Raw genomic sequence first — 22,203 nt, 5'->3', positions numbered from 1 at the left:
CAAAGTGTATGAGGCACTGCTCTTCAGGCAGTCTCAGCTTGACTGGACCCAACATGACATTAACCAGTCATTTCACAGACAATACCATCCACGTCTTCCCATCCTATATTTAGAAATACATCTTCTCTTCCCAATCATCTGGAAGCAGGGAACAAGGGGAGGATGAATCAGAAATGGGCCAGAAAAGACCTTAAAGTCAGAGTCTTATCTCCTAGTTTCAAGTATCACTTGAAACCCAGCTTTAAAAATGTACACTAAAAAAAAATGAGAAGCCATGGTTTTCCAGCATAGGAGCAATCCAAAAGAAAACAGTATTCTTCTTCCCTTATCTGAAGCAAATTAGGAGAGGAGGTTCTGATGAAGAATGCCATTTTGAAGGCTCAAAAATTGTTTCTAAATTATGGTTCTGGTTGTACCATAAATAAGCTGATCCTTAGGAGGCCATGGGGCCTTCAGGAAACCCTGTGAGATTTCAGAATTTTAGCTGATGATTCTGACTAAATAGCCATAATTTGTATCAGCTTAAGGGTAACACTATAAATACTCTTCCCAGATCTAAGTGTACAACCAGCCAAATAAGATATTACAGAGATTAGTAAATTGACAAGAAAGGAAGGGGCTGGGCTGTAGCTTTTGTTTTTCTAAAGTTTTGTTCATTTCTGTTGCTATTTAAACTGAAAGAAATATAACCACAACGAGTTTCTTTGTAAAGAAATGACTTTAGCATCTTCTCTGCATGCTTACAGTCGCTCCAACCTAAAACTGCCCTAGGCAAAGTGGAGACATTTTACTTGGACTTAAATTCTCTGCAGAGATTTTATTTTCCATTAAAACAGTGTACAGGGGTCATTAAAAATGAATGTCATTAGAGAAAACCCACACACAACCTTCAAAAACACAAGGAAGAAAACGTCAAAAAAAGAATTTAAGGAACAATACTAGCAATGGAGAAGAGACAGCTCTCGGCAGGTTTAGACACGGAAAAGGAGCAGGAGCAGGTGTTGCTCCTTTTCATGGGACCATCTCATTTCCTCAGCAATCTGGATTTTCAGGAGAGGGTCAAACACAAAAGTTACCACGTGGAAGCAAAATAAAGAAACTGAAGAGATAGATTATGAAGATGTGGCTCCACTATCATGCAATCCTGACGAAGATCTCGATGTTTCTAGCCCTCAATTTATTCATCAAAACAAACAATTCTATGAGCTCTTCGGGGAACATGCAGAGGTGCTATAAAAATGACTAATCAAGGCCAGGGAAAAAAAAGAGAAAAAATGTTCACATCAGAGGGAGGCAGCACATGAAACCGTATGAAACAAATTTCACCAAATTTTGTCCTAAAATTTGCAGTTTTTTAATGAGCGGACATGTTCCAGGAAAAATAATTACAGATCAGACCAAAGGATTCCGCTGAAGAGTATCTCAAACTAGCATCCACTGGCTAAAGGAATATACCACCCACAACTCCTAATCCAACTCTTCTCCTAAGATGTTAGCCAGTTTCACAGGCTTCCAGAGACTCAGCTATCATATATACACAGAAGAAAAATTCCCCTAAGCCAATTTCACACAAAAATGCCTCTGATACAGGCACCAGCTTAACACATAAAGATTGCTTGGATTTTTTGGCCATGACCTTCCCATTTAGTCCCCTACCTCATTCCACCCTTCTAGTAATTCTTCAAACCCTAAAGCAAAAACTTTTTCGAGGCTCACTGTCTCTCATTCCCCGAACCCAGAAGAGAAGAGGGCCTCCTCTTACAGTAAGTTTCTCCTACATTCCCCCTTTTCATTTCTATCCACCTGTCACTGCTGCATCTAGACCCACCGGTCAACTCAACCAGATTTTCTGCCCACATCATTTCATTCCAAATTCAATAATCTACTTAAGTCATCTGGTCTGCCCACTGCTTGAACCAGATTTCCAATTCCTTGTGGCCTAACAGATCTTTGTGGATCTGACTGTGATCCACAGGAGAAGAACTCATTCTGCTTCACAACTCTCTACCAGAGCAGACTAAACAAACTCATATCATTTTTTATATCTTTGCCCTTCCCCTCCCCTCTGGAAAACCTGCTTGTGTTTCATTATCATCACAGAACCATGGAACTTCAGCACTGAAAATAACAAACATCATTCAGTTGGAGAGTAAGTTATTTTCTCAAAACTAGGTAACTGCAGGCTAGGCTAGTACTAGAATACAGATGCCTTGTCACCCAAGCCTTTTCCCCTTCCAGTATAAACCTATTAAATCCCATTATCTATCCTTTCCACAAGCCTGAAACTTTTCTATCTTCTAAGCAAATTTTGAAATTCTTCCTATTCTTTTTCTATACTTATCTGTCTGTAGTTAAAAGTCTAATAATAATCTGCTTTAAGATTATATTCCCTAAATTATGTTTTACTTGTATGCTATGTAAATGAGTGACACTCTTATTATATATTGGTATTGACACACAAGATTTATCATAATAATTTTTAAGACAAGACAAATAATCTAAATAATCCATCAACAAGGTGGTAGTAAATATGTGGTACACCAATGCTATGACATACGTCATAGTTGAAAAATGAAATAGGTCTTTATGGTCTGATGTACAAAGATCTCCATAACACATAATAAACTGAAAAAAGCAAACTGCAGAAACATACATAATGTGTGTGTTACGTATATATACAACTATCCCACTTACAGGGAAAAGTGTATATGTATATACTAAGATACATATATACAAAAAAGATTGGAAAGATATTCAAAAATCTTAACAATAGTTACCAACAGGTAGAAAAGTGGGGAGTGGGGGAGGTGGGCATGAGGGTGTGTTTGTATTTTGTCCATATACTTCATCATTTAATTTAGAACAAGTTGTGTTTGTTCACTGTAAGAGAAACAAAAAATGAAAAAAGAAAACTAAATAATTAGTAGCTACAATTTTATCAGTCCCAACCATGGTGCCAGACACTATGTTGGGGCTTCAAATACATTTATCAATAATCCTCCCAGAAACCAGAGAGAGAGAGAGAGAGAGAGAGGGAGAGAAATTAACTGATTATGCCCATATATCATCAAGTTATTACAGCCCACCTGTAACTGAGACTTGCTTTAGAAATGAAGGTAGACTGAATAGCATTTCACTGCTGACAAATCACAACAAAGGGTTGAGGAATCCCCCTAAACCTTAGCCTGCTTCTTATCAGAGGCACAAAGGGATGATTCTAATGGGCCAGAGTTGAGCATTACCTAGGACACGTGGAGTATTGTATCCAGTTCTGTAAAAATACTATTGCTATACTTACGAAGCTGGCCGGTCTTGTCTGAGGTCAATGGTGAAGACAACTGCATCTTCACCTGCAGACAGGAACGTACATGGAGAGTCTGGTTCCAGGGCCAACTGAGGGAGAAAAAGGGAGGATATGATTTTAAAGATCAGAATTAGAGGTCATCTGGTTCATTCCTTTATCTTTAGGAAGAGCTTCATTTAAAATGTCTCCACAAGAAAACATCCACTGTTTTGTTGTAAAATCTGAGGATAGGAGAAAATTTAATAAGCCCATTCTCTTACTTTGAGTGAATTATTTTATAGAATAAACATACTGTTTATTCTATACAAGTCAAAAGGAAAGGTGATTTTCTATTTCAACTAAGTTCCCAGGGGATCTGAAAAGTGATACCAAAGGAAAATAACCACTGGGGCTCATTCTCAAATACAACCGATCCTACACCCTCAGGTGGGGAGAGAAATGGTGCCCAAATTGCATTCCCTACATTTTAGTTCCAAGTATTAGTTTTCTAGCGGGTTGGGAGTAGGCCTAAGAATCAAAGAAACAGGCAATTTTCGTATTTCCTAAGCCACGTGGGCTAGAAAAGGTCCACCTACCTATTTGCTTAGGGTTTATAGCACCATCCTCTTTCCATGGCATGGGAGAACACGGTGCCTACTCTGAAACTAGGCAGCTCTTAGCTCCTCACTGGCTGCCTCCATGACTATTTGGCCTATATTGCCGGCTCTAAATAGGGCTTCCAGAAATAGTGCTGTTTGTGTGCTGAGAGCTGTAAGCAGGAAAGCTGGAGCTCGCACAGAAGAAGAGCCAACCACTAACACCTTGGAGCTGTCAAGATGTCCTAAATACAATCAGAGTGAATTTAAAGGGCTTGGAAGGCACAGGAGACCTCAAGGGTCTCCAAACCAACCATGGCTCAGCTCAGGGGTTAGGAGCAGTCAACTGAATGCTGCAGGTGCCAGACCTAGAGACCTCTGCCAAGAAGTTCAGGATGACTGCCTCTTCTCCCTCATCTACAAATCGTAGGACTCAAGTGAGGCTGGTGACCACAACAAAGGGGGCACGGTGGGCAGAGATGAGGAAGGGCCTTTGCCGAGACCCTTGGCTGAGGAGCTGCACTGCACAACCTTTGGGGCAAGAGCTCCCTTACCTTGTGGGACGCCCCCTTGTGCTGGGCCACTCGCTTTGTGTTCTTACAGCACTGTGTGGCAGACAGCTCTGCCACCCGCACCTGCCCGTCACGGGCGCACATGGCCAGAGTGGAGTCCCCACTGTTAGGAAGGAACTTGGCCTGCAAAGTTAAGGATGAAAAAAGGGACATAAAAAATAAACTGAGAAGGTGAATTTGAAGGAGAAAAACATGCCGATAACCCCAACTCACCCCCTTTTGTTGCACCACAGCTGGAAACTTAGCTCTCCTACTCTTACACCATTGGCTCAAATCCAATTTCTTCCAAGATTTAAAGGAGAGGGAGAGAAAACACTTCTGATGTAAGGAAGCTTTTCAGTTGACTCTGGAGGGTTGAACTGGTACAGGGTAAGCGCTGAGGTGAACTAGGACTATGCCTACTAGAGGAGAAACAGAAAAAAGGAGGGAAATCTATTTGATACAGGAAGCAAATATAAATTTGCTACACAGTAACAGGAAACTAGAAGGGCTGCTGGGGAAGGAAAGAGAACATGCTTCAGGGTAAGTGACTAGTACCAATATGATGGATGTAAAATCTCCAAAGAATAACAAAACTGATTAATATTTACCAAATGTTTATTAAGTAGAATGCATGGCTCTAACTGCTTAGCTTCTATTGCTATTTGATTCTCATAACCTTCTTTGTAATTAGCCGTATCTTATAGATAAGTTAGCTGAAGACAAAGGTTAAATAACTTGCCAAAGATCACACAGCTAGTAAGGAATAGGGCCAGGATTTGAAGCCAAGCAGTCTGGCTTGAGAGTCTCTGTTCTTATACTGTATGTCTCCTACCAGGGGCACATTTCATACCTTCCTGACGATTTCCAAGCACCCTACCTACAATGAGATTTCCAAGTCTTTATTCTCAAGGAAACAAAAGAGTGCCATAGGTCTTTCAGTGTATTAACTCCTGAGACACTATGAGACCGAGTCCAGATGTGTAATTCCTACCACAACTCCTAGCGGCCCCCACTCCAGGCAGCAGCTCAGGTTTGTCTAACTCATGCCTGACCTTCTCAGCTGCTCTTCTGCTCCCTTGCCTCACCTGGAAGACATTGCTTTTGTGGCCGCTCTCAAAGTCCAGCACTGGCTGCCGCCGCACCCAGTCCCAAACCACCACTTTCAGGTCATCGCTGCCACTGGCCAGCCAGGTGCCACGCTGGTTAAAGTGTAAGGTATTGACACAACCAGTATGGCCCTCAAGCCCATGCTGCAAGCGGAAACGCTGCACAAAGACTCTTGCCCCACAAGCCTCATATACAAAGCGGGCACTTGAACCCAGCTCCCGCTCCCGAAGGGCAGGAAGGGCTTGCCAGCGAGGTCGGGGCAGGGCTGATGTCTCTGAGGAAACCCAGTCCTCCAGGGCCCGCTCATCGTCTGATGAGTCCTGGTCACGACTGGCCCGCTTGCGCTGCACACGGCACCGAGGATGCTCTTCTTCCTCCTCTTCCTCCTCCTCCTCTGAGTGGTCATGGACTTGGTTTTCATCGTTGATGGAGTAATGGCCAGTGTCTTCCATGCTGTCAGAGTCCTTGTCTTCACCTGAGCTCTCTGTATCTGTGCCTCGACTTTCCGTGCTGGTGCGGTTGGGGCCACCGTCATCCCCGGTCAAACTCAAGCTCAGGTCTGAGGCCTCCACTTCAATGCCTGAGGATGTCTCCCTCCCCTCCTCAGCTCCAGACATCTCCTCCGGACTACTAGACAGGCTTCCTGCGTGTTAGTGAGGAATGGGTAGGTGAGGGGGGGGAGAAGAAAATAAGATAGTGATCAGAAAGATTTCCTCTCCTTAGTCTAAGAAATCATCCCATCGAAAGACCCAGAAACCAACTTTGGTCAAAGTGTCTTTGTTACAAATGCTTATAAAGAGTACCTGCAGAAGGTGACTTCATATAGGATGACAATGAAAAGATTAAGACCAAAGCCACACAAAATAAAGGTACTTCAACACAAGTGAAGAATTACAGGACAACCTAAGATTCTAATAAATTCTCAAGAAGCAAAGCACTGGCGAATTGTATGAAAGTACAGCTGATACAAACACCTTGGGCTCTGCGCTGCTGGATGGACATCCATTAGTTACAGCAAATAATTAAGCTGATACAAGAAAAAAGAAGAGCCATCTGCAGCAAGAGTTGGCTTAGCCATCTTCATAAAGATGGAAAATAACTGATTACAATCACTCTGACAATAGATGTGGACTTGGACTATTTCCCATTTGGAGGAAATCCCACTATCTCCACCTCCTAAATCCTAAGGTTTCTTCTCCCAAGGTCCCAAATCCACCAAGAATCAAGAAGGAAGTGGAAAGGGAAAATACGAATTGTGATCATTTGAGTGGGTTCATGCTCACTTTTTGCTAATAAATATATCCTAACTTACTTCCATTAATTTAATAATTTTATACAATTCTTAGTTATAGAAATTCTTAGAAAACATAAGTAAAACTGATAAAAAACAGGGTTATTATAGTGGATCTGAGAAGCAAAGTTCACGATTTTCTAGGTCTGCCACACTGGTGGTTTTAAGTAAGTGGGTCCCTAAAAGAGGTCTCACCCCTGACAGTGAGGTCCTGCAGTCCATGTGAACAGCCAAGTCATATTCTAGTGAGCACTCTGGCAACATTCTAGAGCCAGTATGACCACAGCTTCCAAACTAAGGTCAAGGTGTGATAAAAGGAAGCAGGGAATGGGGATTTTAAACACTGCTCATGGCCTTCTTTCCTAAGACGACCATAATTTTTATCTTGTCAGAATTAAAGAATATTAGGAAAGGCAGACTAGCTATGTGTGACTCTGGTATGACCTATTCAACTCCAATACCACACTGATGTTGAAGAATTCAAAGTTGGAGCATCTTACTGGTTAGTCATCTGGATTAGAGCAGTAATTTCTAAAGACCTCTGAAGCAATGGAGCCCCTTTTCAATGAACTCTTAGGCAAAATCCAATATAGGAAACAGATAAACACTATAAGCACTTTGGTTCAAATAGTGACAGAGTTGGGAGACACATAAAAAGCTCTTTTCAAAAAGCACCTCGACTAAGAACACAGTGTGAAAACAACTAAGATAGGAACTGGAAGAAAGAAGGGGAAAGTGCAGCAATTTGTTCCTAGGAACTGCACCTGAGGAGACTGCTGTATATTCCAAGGAAGATCAACAGTTGTGGTTATGAAACACAACTGCACGTGAGACTGGGAGTGGTAAGAAGGGATAAAATGTCACATCTGTCACTTCAGTGGAAAGGAAAAAAAGAACACCCAAACTTCTATCATTTATTGTTAAAATTATGATTAACAAATTAAGATGACTTTGGGGGTCCGACCACATTAACATATGAGCCAGAACATATCACATGCTCAGCAAGAGGACCCTACCTGATAAGTCAGTGACCAAGATCTAGCTCAGGGGTTAATTTTTTTTTCTGTAAAGGGCCAGACAATAAAAACTTCAGGTTTCACAGACCCTATGAATCTCTGTCACAACTGCTCAACTCCACTGTTGCAGGATGAAAGCATCCATGAACACTATGTAAATGAACAGGGCATGACTGTGTTCCAAAGACCTTTACAAGACGAAGCGTAGGCTGGATTTGACCTGAAGGCTTGTTTGCCAATCCCTGATCTAGCTAATGGCCAAACGCCAAATCAACTGTATACCTCAAACCCTCTGCCTTTCAACTAAGCCAAATAAAATACCTGAACTAGATTTCATTTACAGAAGATGAATGAATGGCAGTGGTAAGAAAAAAACAAAGGGGCAATAAAACAGAATTCAAAGCTCTCCCTTGCCCTTAGTCAACTTCACTGCACTGCCCATCACATCAACTAGAGTTAAGCCTGTAATTCTGACCTGCAAGATGCTGAGAAATGCTAGAATCTGTGCTGCACCAACTATATCCATCTGTTTAAAAGAATATTTCTCTAGTTTAAAAGTTGGTTCAGAGTTAAGTATTGGTTGAATAACCTAGGTAGCAACTATACTCTGTCAGAATCTTGATGGTCTGCCTTCAAATATGCCCTAGACTCAATGATTTAATGCTCAGCAGCACATTCCTAAGAGGAAAGACAGACAGAAAGTACCAATCCTAACTGGGTTAGGTTGTAACTTCATCTCTTATCTAGTATCTCTACTGAAGGTGATCTGCCAGGGAAAGAGACCTCTCATTTTTTTTTTTTTTTTGAGAGGGCATCTCTCATTGATCAAATGGTTGTTAACAGTTAACAACAATAAAATTCTGTACAGGGGACTCAATGCACAATCATTAATCCACCCCAAGCCTAATTATCATCAGTCTCCGATCTTCTGAAGCACAACGAACAAGTTCTTACATGGTGAACAAATTCTTACATAGTGAATAAGTTCTTACATGGTGAACAGTACAAGGGCAGTCATCACAGAAACTTTCGGTTTTGATCACGCATTATGAACTATAAACAATCAGGTCAGATATGAATATTCGTTTGATTTTTATACTTGATTTATATGTGAATCCCACATTTCTCCCTTATTATTATTATTATAATTATTAATAGAATGCTGAAGTGGTAGGTAGATGCAAGATAAAGGTAGAAAACATAGTTTAGTGCTATAAGAGGGCAAATGTAGATGATCAGGTGTGTGCCTGTAGGCTAAGTATTAATCCAAGCTAGACAAGGGCAACAAAACATCCACGGATGCAGAAGATTTCTCTCAAAACAGGGGGGAGTGAGGTTCTAAGCCTCACCTCTGTTGATCCCCAATTTCTCACCTGATGGCCCCCCTAGAGACCTCTCATTTTAACAGGGGAACCTTACCTTTCCAACATCTCCCTTTGTTCCCACTACCAACTGGATCTTCTTTTTCTCCCTTATTAACAGCATCACCTAGGTTTTGTCCACCCTTATAACCTTTGAAAATTCCAAACCACGTGACTTCTTAACAGTTATTATTGATCTCCTGTAAGTGATCAGATGAAAGTTGAAGGAGCAAAAGTACCAGACAGCCCAAGGCATTTCCTGTTATTTTCCTATACTCAAAATAAGACAAGAAGGGTTACCTTACAGGAAAGACCTCCTTCCCTCCACTAAAAGCCAGGACTCCACTCTCTTTGGGGGGAAAAGGAGAGCCCCAACTGGTAGCAAAAACAGCTTCCCCTTCCTTTTGGCCCTTTACCATTAGCCAAGTCTGTTCCTCCATCTGTGCTGCCCCCTTTGCCGGACATCCTGGATGCTGTGTACTGTAGCCAGCCTGGATTTAGGAAAAGGAAGAAAATGGAACAATTAGGAAACTATCTGGGAAAGATGAGAGAAGGAACAAGGAGGTTTAACAATGTACAGCCTTTATCATTTTTATAAAAATGACTTTCTTGTGTGTATTTAACAGGGCTTCTCAGTTGCTGAACATCATACCAGATTTCCCCCATCTATATTCCATAAAGGGACTATCATTGGGAGATCAACAGCCATCACTTTACCTTACTGAGTAACTGGCAGTGCTTTTTCAGATGGGAAAGAGGGAAACTGAAATAAAAGTTGGAACAGCAGGCACAGATCGAGCGACAGGTACTACAAGCAAAGAGCCTTACTTAACACAATACAAAATGCCAGCTGTGGCTCTGCCTGCTCGGCAAGAATCTTCCATTGTAAATACTAGTCCTATGTATCCACAAACTCTATAAACTTGTCTTTATAACACGATGGGGCAGCTCAGACTCTGAATATCATCTGCACACAAATCAACAGAGAGAGAAGAAATCAAGCTCTTGGGGTAAGAGTTTGGATTTTCTGTTCACTAAGATGCTTAGCTTCAAACTTATAGGCACAGGTGTAAATTAAAGATTATAAGGAGCAGATCCAAATTAGTACTCAGGAGCACCCCTACCCCTAAGAATGAACCTGAAAGGTATTTTCTTCTTCTTCTTAGAACTAATAGTTACCAAGTACAAATCTGGGGAAGAAAAGGGTGACACTTCCATTATACTGTCTCAGTCCACTTCATAAAATGGCAAACATTATTTCACCTAATTCCACCAAATTTCAACAGATTTTTCTTTTTGGCAAAGCAACTAGGAACTAGGAACCTAGCTCTTTTCCTTTTATACCACTTTTAACACATTATATTTTTCACACCCTTACTCCCATCTCAAGCAAATTCCAAAGAGCAAAGAATAATATTATTCAGACCAGAATTTTGTTAAGCCCTTTCAGTGCCTTGGACAAAAGGCACTGGTCAAAGACAAAGTATGATTATGACTCCAGTCCTTGTACCCAGGCACACTGGCCTCTAATCTCTCAACAGCCCTTTCATTCCCATAACAATTATCGCAGAAGCAGACCCATCCTTATCCTTGCCCCTTACTCTCCTCTACAGAAATCCAAGATGCTTCAAAAAAGTATCCTTTACCAAGCGACAGCTGCACAAAGCTCACACGTAGTAGGCCAGAGCGGGGAAACAGAAATAATGCAAGAGCAGGACTGAGGCCGAATTTGCGGGAAGGACTCCTGGAAGGCTGATGAAAGACAATGCCAACAAAAAACAGATTTGTGAAGCCACATAAAGAAAAACAGCGAAGGGTTGTTTGCAGGGCAAGCTGTTTTCCTCCTCCTACTTCTTCAATGATGTATTTCTGCACAGCATTCCTCACACAGCACTTGTTTTTCCTCTTGGTAGTCCCTGTTTATGTTCTTTACCATCTTAGCAATCTTCTTCCCCACCTAAGGTTTAAATTAATTACATTAACTGCATAAGTCCTGTAAATGGGGAAAATGACTGCACTACTTTATTAAGATTAAAGACTTAGATCATACACATACCTTAAAGTCAACTGAGACCAGACGTGATGTTTTCTCATCTCCAGAATCAAAACTGTCAACCACACCAACACTTCCCGCCCCACTACTATTCACTCCCAGAGAAGAACAAAGTAGCTCCTGGGACCCTTTCTTGAAACTAACTCTCATCAACTTCTACAGAAGCCCAGATTGCCTAAACTTTACAGACTCATAATGGCTCTAGAGAACATTTTGCCTTCCCGACTCCACAACCAGGAGGCGCCTGAGCCTAATGCCACCTAGCTCTCAGCAGTAGTTAGAGTCATGAGGTTCAACCCCATACCCAGACTGGGGACACTGGTTTAAAGTTCTTGCAAGGATCTTTTCTTTTTGAAAAAAAGTTGACAGAATCTATTGCTAAACTCAGAAAGAGAGAAAACCCTGTGAATGCTTATGCCAACTCTGTTTAATCACTGAGTGGTTAGGCAGATAATTTTGAAAGGTCACATTTTAGGAGACACAAAATTTAGCAAAATTAGTTCTAGACTGAAAATTAGAGGCCCAAGATTCTGGTATCAGCTAAGCCATTAGCATACTTTGTGACCTTGGATGAGCTGCTTAATCTTCTCTGGGCTTCATTTTCTTCTTTTGCAAAACAGTGTTAGTAATTCCAGAGAAGGGATAGGTAGGTAGAATTGCACGCTAAACGTATGCAGAAGGATGCTACTGAACAGTGGTCCCAAGATCATTACGAATCTCTTTCAGTGAAAACTTAGAGCATGAGCCCTCAATATGTATGTATATACACAAAACATTTAATCAATTCACATTAAATATTAAGCTTAATTTTTCTAGGAAAAAAAGAGAAATTTCCATATTCTTTTTCTATATACCACTGAATCATCTCCATACCTCTTGGGGTGCACACATTCCCATTTTGGGGCACCACTTCACCAGAAAGCCAAGAAATGACGACAATAATAAAATACAATTATGTGGGGGATGAGTTGTTATTCTTCTCATATAAATTTCTATCAAAATGAAGAAACTTGAAACCATCTCAACTCCAGGGCAGGAATCAGAGTAAGTGCCCAAACTCATGCAAGCTAAGATCCTATGATTGTGCCCTAGGTCTCAGGTATAGAAGCCACTCTAGAATCCTTTCAGTCACCAAAGACCACCACCTTATTTTATACTGAGGTTAGGATGTTACTTCACCCAAACTTAAATTACCATTTTTCACTCTTTAACTGCACTACCTTCCCAACAAACCCACTATTTTTACCTTGATCAATTTCCATGTAAAATCCAGTCCCAAGCAAACCCATCTGAGCTTGGAAGAGCTGACGCGCTCACTGCGCCAGGTAGCTGGGGGAGTTTAATTAGATTAGCTCCATGGCCTGTACTCTAAAAATAACCACAACCCCTGCCAAACTGAAGGTTAAAGAGTAAACTATTGGGGGGTGGGGGAAAAGATCCAGGCGTCATTTTAATTTCTACCCAAGAAATCTCATGACTTGGATTTTTTTTGTCTTAATAAGAAAAAGGCCTTAAATTTTTAACCAAAGACATGACAAAATATTAACTAAAAACCAAGCAGAGGAGGAGTTAATAGAGTGTACTTTGTGGAAGAGGTACCAAACATCTCTTGTTTAAAACCACTGAGGCGGCCTTCTTTTTCTAATAATGATGAAAGATTTGTACAAGAGACCATGTAAACTAGAACAGCAAGGACATTCAAATGAAAACAAAAAGAAACTCAACTCACATGTTGTACAATATGCCAAAAACAAACTCAGCGCGGATCATAGACCTAAATGTCAAAGTTAATACAACGTCCAGGAAACAAAACTGATGATCTTTGTGACACTGAGGTAGGCAAATAAATACTTCTTAAGATAGGTCACAAAAAGCACAGAGTAGGAAAGAAAAATTAATTGGACTTAATAAAACTAAAAATCTCTTCAAGAGACACATGAAAAGACAAGATTGGAAAAAAATATCTGCGAAAGACATGATATAACTAAGGAAGCAACCAGTATTTAAAATCTCTCACAGCCAAATAATGACCACTCGGAAAATAAATGAACACCCAAAAACCTATAGGCGAACGTTTCAGTGGCTTGATTCACATTCATCAAAAACTGGAAACAACCTAATGCTCTTCAGCAAGGTCATGGACAAACTGTGGTGCAGTACACAATGGAATACTACTGAGCAATAAAAGGAATGAACTGCCGATACACACTGGCAACACGGATGGATCCCACATATGTTATGCTAAGTTAAAGAAGCAACATTCAAACAGCTACATAATATTCCATTTACAGGACACTGACAGCAGACCAATGATTGCTTGGGGTGGGGAAGGGAACTGACTACAAACCAGCACAAGAAAACTTCTTGAAATTATGAAAATGTTCTATGCCTCTACCATAATGGTGTTGCATGACTAAGTGCTTCTCAGAATCCACAGAATGGATCACTGAAAAAAAGGATATATTTTACTGTATTTTAATTATACCTCAATAAATCTGGCTGGGAAAAAAAATGAGGAGGGAGAGGGGGAGAAATCATGTAAAGTGTTAGATAAAACCCAACAATTAAAACTACTAAGTTCTCAAGGCTGTCATAAACAGTTAATAAAAAGAAGTTAGATAATAAAGTGGGCAATATGTCACAGTAAACGAGAGCAAAATGTCAGCTTTCCTTGCTTTGAAAAAAGTAGAGAGGATTTTTGCTGTGACCAAAACTGCCTGTGTGATTTATCAGTATCTACATTAAAGGCAAGATGAATCCTAAACTCATAAAATGTCTCCAACCTTACTGTCTTGGTAACAGCTAAGAATATCAGGAGCTTAAAGTAGTTCAAAGTATTCAGCGGCTGCGTGTCAATCTGCGTACTTAGCGCTTCCGTCACCCCACCACCCTCCCAAGCCAGTCCAGCAATCTTGCTTGGCATGCCTCATTCTGGAACTCAAGTGCCAACTCTCCAATATAAAAACCCATATTTAAATGACCAAGATTTTAGAATTTCTTCTGAAACTGAAAGGTGATGGTAGAAAACACTTCAATTATTAGTTAAGATTGATACTTGAAAGCCACAGTCCCTAGTTCCTATTGGGACAACAGATGTCCCAATCTACTCACAACTGAACAGATGTTCAGGGTTGATCTCCATCCAAAGTACAAATTTGCTTTTCAGTCCTAGGTCCCACAGTCCATCTGGAATCAACCAGTCCTACCTTCCCCACCCACCCCCTTTTTTCCAAGCTGAAATGGCTCATTTTAAATTTACTGTCCTTACCTTTCCTTTCTCTACTTCACAATACACACTTCTCCAAGCCACCTTTCATGGCTCCTGCCGCCAGTCGTGCTCTCATAGTACAGTGCTTGTTAACCAGACAAGAGGAGCTCAGATACTGAAATTCAAAGATGCCCCAAAGGAACTCCTACTACATAAAACATGTTTAGGTGGGGGCAGGCCTATAGTTCTGGGCACTCTCTACTAAGTACTTGGAGGAGTTGAATACACTACACTGTCTCCTCTGGCAAACGAGAGAGGAGCAAAAAGAAACTACAAACGTCTGTAGATCAGGAAAATTAAACTCTATCCCTACTGTACAGATCTCACAGCACAGGGCAACCTGACTGTACAGAGGCTCTAGCCTCCCTTGTTTATCCAAATTACAGGCCTCTGGCACCACCCAGTGGTCCATCGGTACACAGACATGCTAGCAATGCAACGTACAAAGCAATACAGGGGATACAAATACAAACAAGGCAGTCACAATCCCTTTAATACTCAATAATCAATTAGGAAAAATGAGTATACAGCTGTGATACAAGAGATCATTAAAAAAATATAAATAGAATGTTGGATAGAGGTAAGGATTACATTTAGTTTTAGGAAGAAAAAGCTTCTATGGAAAAATTAGCTTTTAAGCTAGGCTTCGAAAGAGAGGACTTCAATAGGTAGAGGTGAGAAAGACATTCCACAAGGACCAGAATGAAAAGATGTGGAAGATGAGAAACCCGGTATGTTGATGAAAATAGACTGAGGTATAGTTGATTAGTTAGCGTAAGGAAGGAGACACGAGTTTAAAAGCCCGTCTTCTGCTTACGGCAGAGGAAGTTAAAGTAAGGGCATCAGTGTGAGAACCGCTGCCGAGGCGGAGCTGAGAGTGCTCAGCCCAACAGGCAGTTATGAAGCTCAATGAAATCAAGAAAAATTTGAGTCTGGGCACCCAGAGCATATCAAATATCATAAATGAGAAGCTGGTGAAGAGATGACTTGGATTATATTTAAAGTCCAAGTTGACATGTCAGGAAAGGTAGCAGAAAAACCAACCGAGGTCAGAAACTTGAGAAATAAATTAGGGCCAGAGGGATAGAACTTGGAAATTATTTGTAGAGAAAAGCTTCAAAATCAAATACCTTATAATATTATATCTCACTAAAAAAAAACAAAAACAAATTAAGTACCCAGGAAAGCTCTGAGAGAGTTCAAGGGAAGGATCTTCAGGAATCCCTACCTTAATGAAAAATAAGAAGCAAGCATGGATGCTTCACATTAGAACTTGGCCTAAGGCAGAGAAATGCCCAGGAGAGGAGTAATGAGTGTTAAATGCCCTGGAAGCCAAGAGATAAAAAAGTTTCAAGAGGTGGGGGTGGTCCATGTTTCAAATGCTACAAAGTACAGAAAGATGGATACTGAGAAAAGCCTGTAAGAGTCAGAACAACTTTTTCCAGAGAATTACTTCAAGTATTGAGTGAGAAAGCTGTTTTTTCCCTATTCAAAGATAACAAAAGGATTCAGCTGTCTCTTCGGTTCAAATTCAGTAAATTTCCTTAAAAAACCATTAGCTGACCAATTAATTATAACCTGAGACCCATGTCTGAACAATTCAAAAATGTTTTTATGCACTTCCTAGAAAAGTCTGGGCTTCTTCCTCACTCAGCAATGATCCTCCATTTATCGTACACAACTTAGGACACAGCTCCAAGCCTATGAACTCTGCTTACCTGCTCTCGCTGGCCTTTTATTATAGAATTCAAAAAGCTTGTTAATACCTCTTTGAGCACATTCGTATTCTGCGAAGTGGAGTAGTTTTCCCAGGGACCCACAATCTAAGCTGCCCTTCACTTTAGGTCCTTCTTCCTCTTGAAGGTTCAGAGGATAGTCAAGATGAGAACTTCAAAGCAGTCACCACAGATAACATGAGGAAGATATGGAAGTCCCGCATCACCTCTACTATGAAAAAGGAACTTCAGTCATCCTTTGGATGAATACCTTCTCTCCCTGCTGGTCATACCAAACGTCCTGTGTTTACAGTCTACTGGCTTTAACGCTAACAACAGTATTTCAGAGTATGTTAGGAATGCACTCTAACCCTTAATGATGTCTCCAGCAGTAGAGCTAAGGAACTTTTTATAGTAACATTTAAGCCCATTTACCTCAACTTAAATCACTGTTAAGGAAAATCCATTTCTAAGGAAATTCCATTGTATTTCTATTCTGAAATATTTACCTTTACATCCAAATACCACTTTTTGCCACTCCCATTTCAGATTTTTCTTAAATCAATGGAAAGGACACCAGAGATGAAAAAGTGATGCTCCAAAGGTACAATTTTGAGTAAAGCAATAGAGAAAAAGAGGCTAAAACACCAAGAAGTGGCCTCTTCCTTGCAGCAGTGTAGTGAGCAGGGCCTACTGCTGGGTCCTAGGTAAGGCAACACACAAACCTGAAGTTATCAAGGATGCTTAAAGTATGCCAGAGGACTATAGCCTCTTGGCTACCACTAAAGATAAATCCTATAGTAGCTTTCTATATGACCAAGAAAAACCAAGAACAAAAAAGTGACACATGAGGCAAGCATGGATGCTTCACTAATAGAACTTGGCCAGACTTCCTTCAACAGTATCCTCAGAGGATAATGAGTATTTAACCTCTCAGATACAATGATGAAAATTTCTCCAATAACCTAATCCATCAGACATATGACAGCCCCTTAATAATATGCCATCTCTGTCATATTAATCACCCCCCACGCCCTAGGTGCAAACTCAGGTCATTCATTTATCTTGAGCACACACACTCCAAGGGTTAAGGTAGTATCTGAGAAATTGGGCTTCTGGTCCAGAAACTACATCCCATCAAGGCAGAGATAAAGACCACTATAAAGAGGTGACCAGTCTTCATAAAATCCATCACACACTAATTTTTAGAGACCTCTCAAGGACTTTTTTCTCACTCCACAGTAAGAATAACTAAATCAGTAAAATAAAACAGGCTGCCCCCTTTTCTGACCAACTTTAACAGCAATGAAGTTTCTCAGGTGCATTCGTGAAAACAAAAGGTAAAAAAAATTTTCAATATTACTATAAAGCTAATCTAAAAATCATCGGCATCTGGCTGAAATTGAGATATATATAATAGTCACTACTTCAATGCCTTTTGCTGATTTAACTCTATTAGTTGCCTGGGTTCCAAATGGGTGAGAAAATAACAGATTATCTTGGCTCACTGATTATCTGTTTTTTTGGGGGGGAAAAAGGGCTAATTCAATCTTAAAAACAAATTCTAACACCAATGTTATGCAATAAAAAGCTCTGTTTAGGCAACTCTGTCTTTTATAATATGGACATTTCCGAGACATGTTTAGAACAACTTTTCTAGAGTAGAAACAATCCAGAAATAAATCTATCTACTGAAAACAAAGTTTAACTAGTCATTTCATGACTTTAAAAGCCTGTAACTCAGCTGACAGAACACAGGACCTAGAGAATGAAACTAAGGATCTCTACAGCCAGGCACACTCCTACAGAATGTCTTCTACTAGAGTCTGTTGGCTTTTGAAACGTCAGTATTGTTTGAATCTGACAGCAAAAAGGCCGCTTTCTTTTTAGTTTTCTCTGAAGACAAGCTTCTGTCTTAGAATGATCGTAGTCAAAATTAAAGATTATAGCACGGGAATGCATTCTTACACATTTAATAGACTGCTGTATAAAATGCCGTCAGCTTGGTGGTGGGTCACAACTGAGGTCAATAAGCATACCTAGCTTCCCACTTTGAGCCATGCTAGGAAATACTTCCTAGTAAGATGCGACAATTCTTATGCAACATCCTGAAATCTAAATTATCTTCAGAAAACTAATAATTTTATAGTTATGGTCCAGTCTAAACATATTGATTCACTGTATACACAGATGTCACTTGGAGCATAAACCTGGTATGAAACCCTGGAGGCAGGGTGGGATTCTTACCCAGCATATTAAGTCATAAAGAACAATGTTCTGCTTCTTTCAACATATTTCCTTTTCTCCTCCCATTCTTTCCCCCTTCCCCCACCCCTCTTGCCCAAGAGACCTCCAGATCTCATTAAAAAACAAATGATAAAATGCAGTCTCAGCCACTTCAAGAGTCTTTAACTTTCAATAGAGAGAATTAAGCCCCTGGATGGTGGTAAGGAAGTCAATCAATTTTAAGTTGATCACTGGCTTGAACAGTCTGCTTTTGTTGCAATGCTTTCTTTAATTTTCATGTGCTCTTACCTCCCCTAAAGAGATGTGGATGAAAAGCCAACAAGAGAATGGTAAAAACTTTTCATCTGTGATGTCATATTATTAAAATAGTCCGGCTGGGAAGACGAAATAAACATACTCTGCATTCCCAAGTCCCTAGATTGAAGGATTGAAGATTCACTTCAGAAAGAAAGGAGACCATCAACTGGTCTAGTTCTTCGGTAATCTATTGATAAGGATCACTACAGAGTCTAACAGCTTAGAAATAATGCATTCCCTCCATGACAACAAGGACAAGGCGTTAAGGGGTGGCGTAGCTGGAGCAGAGGTGGTAGACAACGTTGCAGCAGGAAGGGAATTACAATACTTGCGTCAGCTCTGATCAGGTGCACTAACAGACCAAAAGGAGAGAAGCAATGAACAAAGGAAATGTAGGGATGTTTAATTTAAGAATGTATTTAGAAATATACATATACCGACATTTATTATTCCCACTGTCCTCTGGCCTTGAACCCCCACCAGACTGACCCGAATCATGTTCAGAAGACAACCCTAGGTGGGCACTTACAAAAGCACACATCTAACTGACCACATAAAAATGCATGTGAAAAATAACCAAGAGAACATGTTCAGAAGCAAAATGCAAAGAGTGCAAACTAATATATAACTTATTAGCAAAGTTGTTATCAATGATGTGTAAAAAAATAGAAAATATTTTTTAGCATCTATCATGGGCTATGCATAATGTAAGAGCTTTATAAAGGTTTCACTTATGATACAAACAATGACCCTAAGAGGTAAGTGGTATTATCCTGCTTTTAGAGTTATGGAAATTAAGTCAGAGAAGTTTAAGTAACTTGCCCAAGGTCACATGGCTAATAAATTTAGAACTGTATTTAAACCAAGACCCAGCTTTAAAACCTGTACTTTTCCTTTTATATCTTACTGATACACATACAGCCTGTCAGTAATAACCTCAGTCTAATTTATAATGATCATTTTCTTTTCAGGACACCGAATGGAGTAAAATTCACCAATGTCACACTCAACCTTTTCCTCCTACAAATCATAAAGATATGAAGAAATTAGCCAGGCCTACCTTCCAGAGTCACTCAGCTCATCTGTCACATACCATGAACCTCAACCAAAGCACTAGTATCCACTACCAGAAACCCAAGGGTCTTAAAAAATGACATTTACAAGTATGTTCTGACTCCCTCTTTGGCACCGGGCCAGGCTGTGTGAATGCACAGGATGACTCCTCTGCTTACCAACAAATCTTCAGACCAACTATGAAACAGCAGCCACTAATTTTTTTACCCAAAATGTACCCCCATGTCCTGAAAAGCTAGAATTCTGAGCTGGATTGAACTCAGACACCAGCTAAAGGCAGCATCACTCATTACGCCCCAGCTTTTACTGACAAGCAGCTAAACAGTCTCCTCTACACAGCAAGGAATGAAAACCCAAAGGCCTGAGAGGGGAAGAGACTTGATTCCATAAACGCTGAACAGAACTGAGGCATACTAATCCCCAGCTTTTAACAACAGAAGAAACATGATCCACACAGAGGCAAAAACACAACGCAAATGAATAAAGAGGGAGACACATGCACTTCTAGGCTTAACTGGAGTCATTTGAAGACACACAGTTAGTTCAGGACAGAAAGACAAGTAGCCTATGGCCAGTTAAACTTGTAAAAGTAATTTAACCAGAGCTGGAACAGAGCCAAGAACAATATCCCAACTCTCTGGGAAATTGTGGTAGGAATTGTATGAGTGCAGTGGTCAGCACTTGGGTTATCAGGGTAGGGTCTGTCTTGGACTCAAGAAATTTAAATACCTTCACCCCCAACTCACCTTTTCTCCTTTATTACTGAAGTAGGGCCAAGCTGAGCTCCTGAGAAATTAGGTCTGTAGATTCACTGAAGGACTGAGAAAAGCTGAAGTTTAAATGGCAAAGATGTCTCTATTAAACATAATATATGCATTAACTTTTTTAGACCGCTTCAGAACTATTTAAAACCACAGTAATTTATCTGACTGTTGAATAAATAACCTACATATAGTAATAAAATGAACCAGGCAAGTAATCTCCCAGCTCCACTAAAACGTTTAAGTCATTTAAAAGGAAAATCTGAATCTTTTCAAAGCAAACCCATAACCAAACCTCTCAATAAGCCTCAGAGCAGGGGGGAAATCCCGGAATGTGATAGCGCTAGTGCCGGTTTGTTTACAGACTCCGGCAACAATCATGAGTCAGAAATTTAAGCCACCAGATGCTTTCCAACTAACAGGGACCAAATGGGATCGTTCTACGGTATCCTTAAAGATGTGGGCGTGAGGGGATGTAAACTAAGAGAATTACATTACAAAGGGTACACCACAAAACGGCAACAACTGCCTCCAGCGCTCTTGGTCCTCGGCCTCCCGTACGAGGTGCTGGGCCCAAGAACTCGGGGTGGGGGAGGGGGCACACTGCGCGGTGGCCCTGGGGCCACGGGGAGACGCAGGGCAGACCGCGTCACCTAATCTAAGGGGTGAAAAAGCGCACACAAACGGGTCACCCGGCGAGGCAAGACGTCCCTGTGGGTGCGGGGCAGGCTCTTGGGGGCGACCCCAGGGCTGACCTGAGGAAAGGGCAGCCAAGTCCTCCCGGCTGTGACGCGGGTCAGAAGGAGAAGACCCGGGCCCTGGGAGCTTGGGAAAGGACTCAGACCTATCCTGACGGGGAACGGGCCTGGGGGGAAGAGGCAGGCCAAGCCGGAACAAGACACGGACCGGGTAGGTCAAGGGGAGAGGGGGTGTCCGGCTGGGGCAGTTACAAGCGCGGGAGCCGGCGAGGCTCAGCAGCCCCCTTCCCATCTCGGGTCATCCTTCTGCCAGCGGCTGCTCCGACTGTTCCAGGCCCAGCCGCCCCGTCCACAGCCGCCACCAACGCCGCCGCCATCTTACATTGGCCAGCGGCAGCCACCACCACCGCCTCGGTTCTCAGCGCTTGCGCCTGCGCTGCCTCGCTTTCCGGCCCGGTTTGCGACGATGTGCGGGAGAAGACTGAGCGGAAAGCGGCCGCACGAGCTCTCGTCTCCCACCCTCCTCGAAGGACGCAGAAGAGGCGGGACTTAAGGCTTAAGGCAAACAGAGCGAGGTGCGCGTGCGCTTTACGGAGGAGGCCAAGTAGTTACAGCAGAGCGTCGAGGGGCTCGCTCCCTCCCGCGATACTCCAAAACTAGTTCGGGGACACCCCCCGAGTTCTGGTGGAAATAAACTTCCATTCTGACCTGCTGCAGGCGATCTCCTGGGAGGCAATCATTTAAAAAAATTTTTTTTAATTAAGGTATTATTGATATACACTGTTATGAAGGTTTCACATGAAAAAACACTGGTTACTACATTTAACCATACTGTCAAGTCCCCCCCCCGTACCCGCATGCACTGTCCATCAGTGTAGTAAG

The 22,203-nt window shown here is 41.4% G+C and overlaps 1 protein-coding gene across 3 annotated transcripts in view; it reads right to left on the bottom strand.

The window, feature by feature from the left end:
* Positions 1 to 21,935, bottom strand: part of DCAF8 (DDB1 and CUL4 associated factor 8) — a 37,206-nt gene extending 15,271 nt beyond the window's left edge. Inside the window, exons 1-6 of one of the 3 annotated variants that reach the window (XM_036922724.2) lie at positions 21,530 to 21,935; positions 20,609 to 20,717; positions 9,625 to 9,699; positions 5,519 to 6,183; positions 4,434 to 4,574; positions 3,299 to 3,393 (exon numbers count right to left, since the gene is read on the bottom strand). In XM_036922724.2, the coding sequence (XP_036778619.2) occupies positions 3,299 to 3,393; positions 4,434 to 4,574; positions 5,519 to 6,183; positions 9,625 to 9,673 (950 nt within the window). In that variant the 5' untranslated portion in view covers positions 9,674 to 9,699; positions 20,609 to 20,717; positions 21,530 to 21,935. Of the gene's footprint in view, positions 1 to 3,298; positions 3,394 to 4,433; positions 4,575 to 5,518; positions 6,184 to 9,624; positions 9,700 to 12,507; positions 12,597 to 20,608; positions 20,718 to 21,529 lie in introns of those variants that run through there. The other 2 variants (XM_036922723.2, XM_036922722.2) reach the window with 2 other exon arrangements.
* Positions 21,936 to 22,203: the final 268 nt, after the last annotated feature.

This window comes from Manis pentadactyla, chromosome 19 (genome assembly GCF_030020395.1).
Source record: "Manis pentadactyla isolate mManPen7 chromosome 19, mManPen7.hap1, whole genome shotgun sequence".
In the NCBI taxonomy this organism is placed as follows: domain Eukaryota; kingdom Metazoa; phylum Chordata; class Mammalia; order Pholidota; family Manidae; genus Manis; species Manis pentadactyla.
The sequence above is the reverse complement of the archived record's forward strand: the minus strand, read 5'-3'. Positions and strand labels throughout refer to the sequence as shown.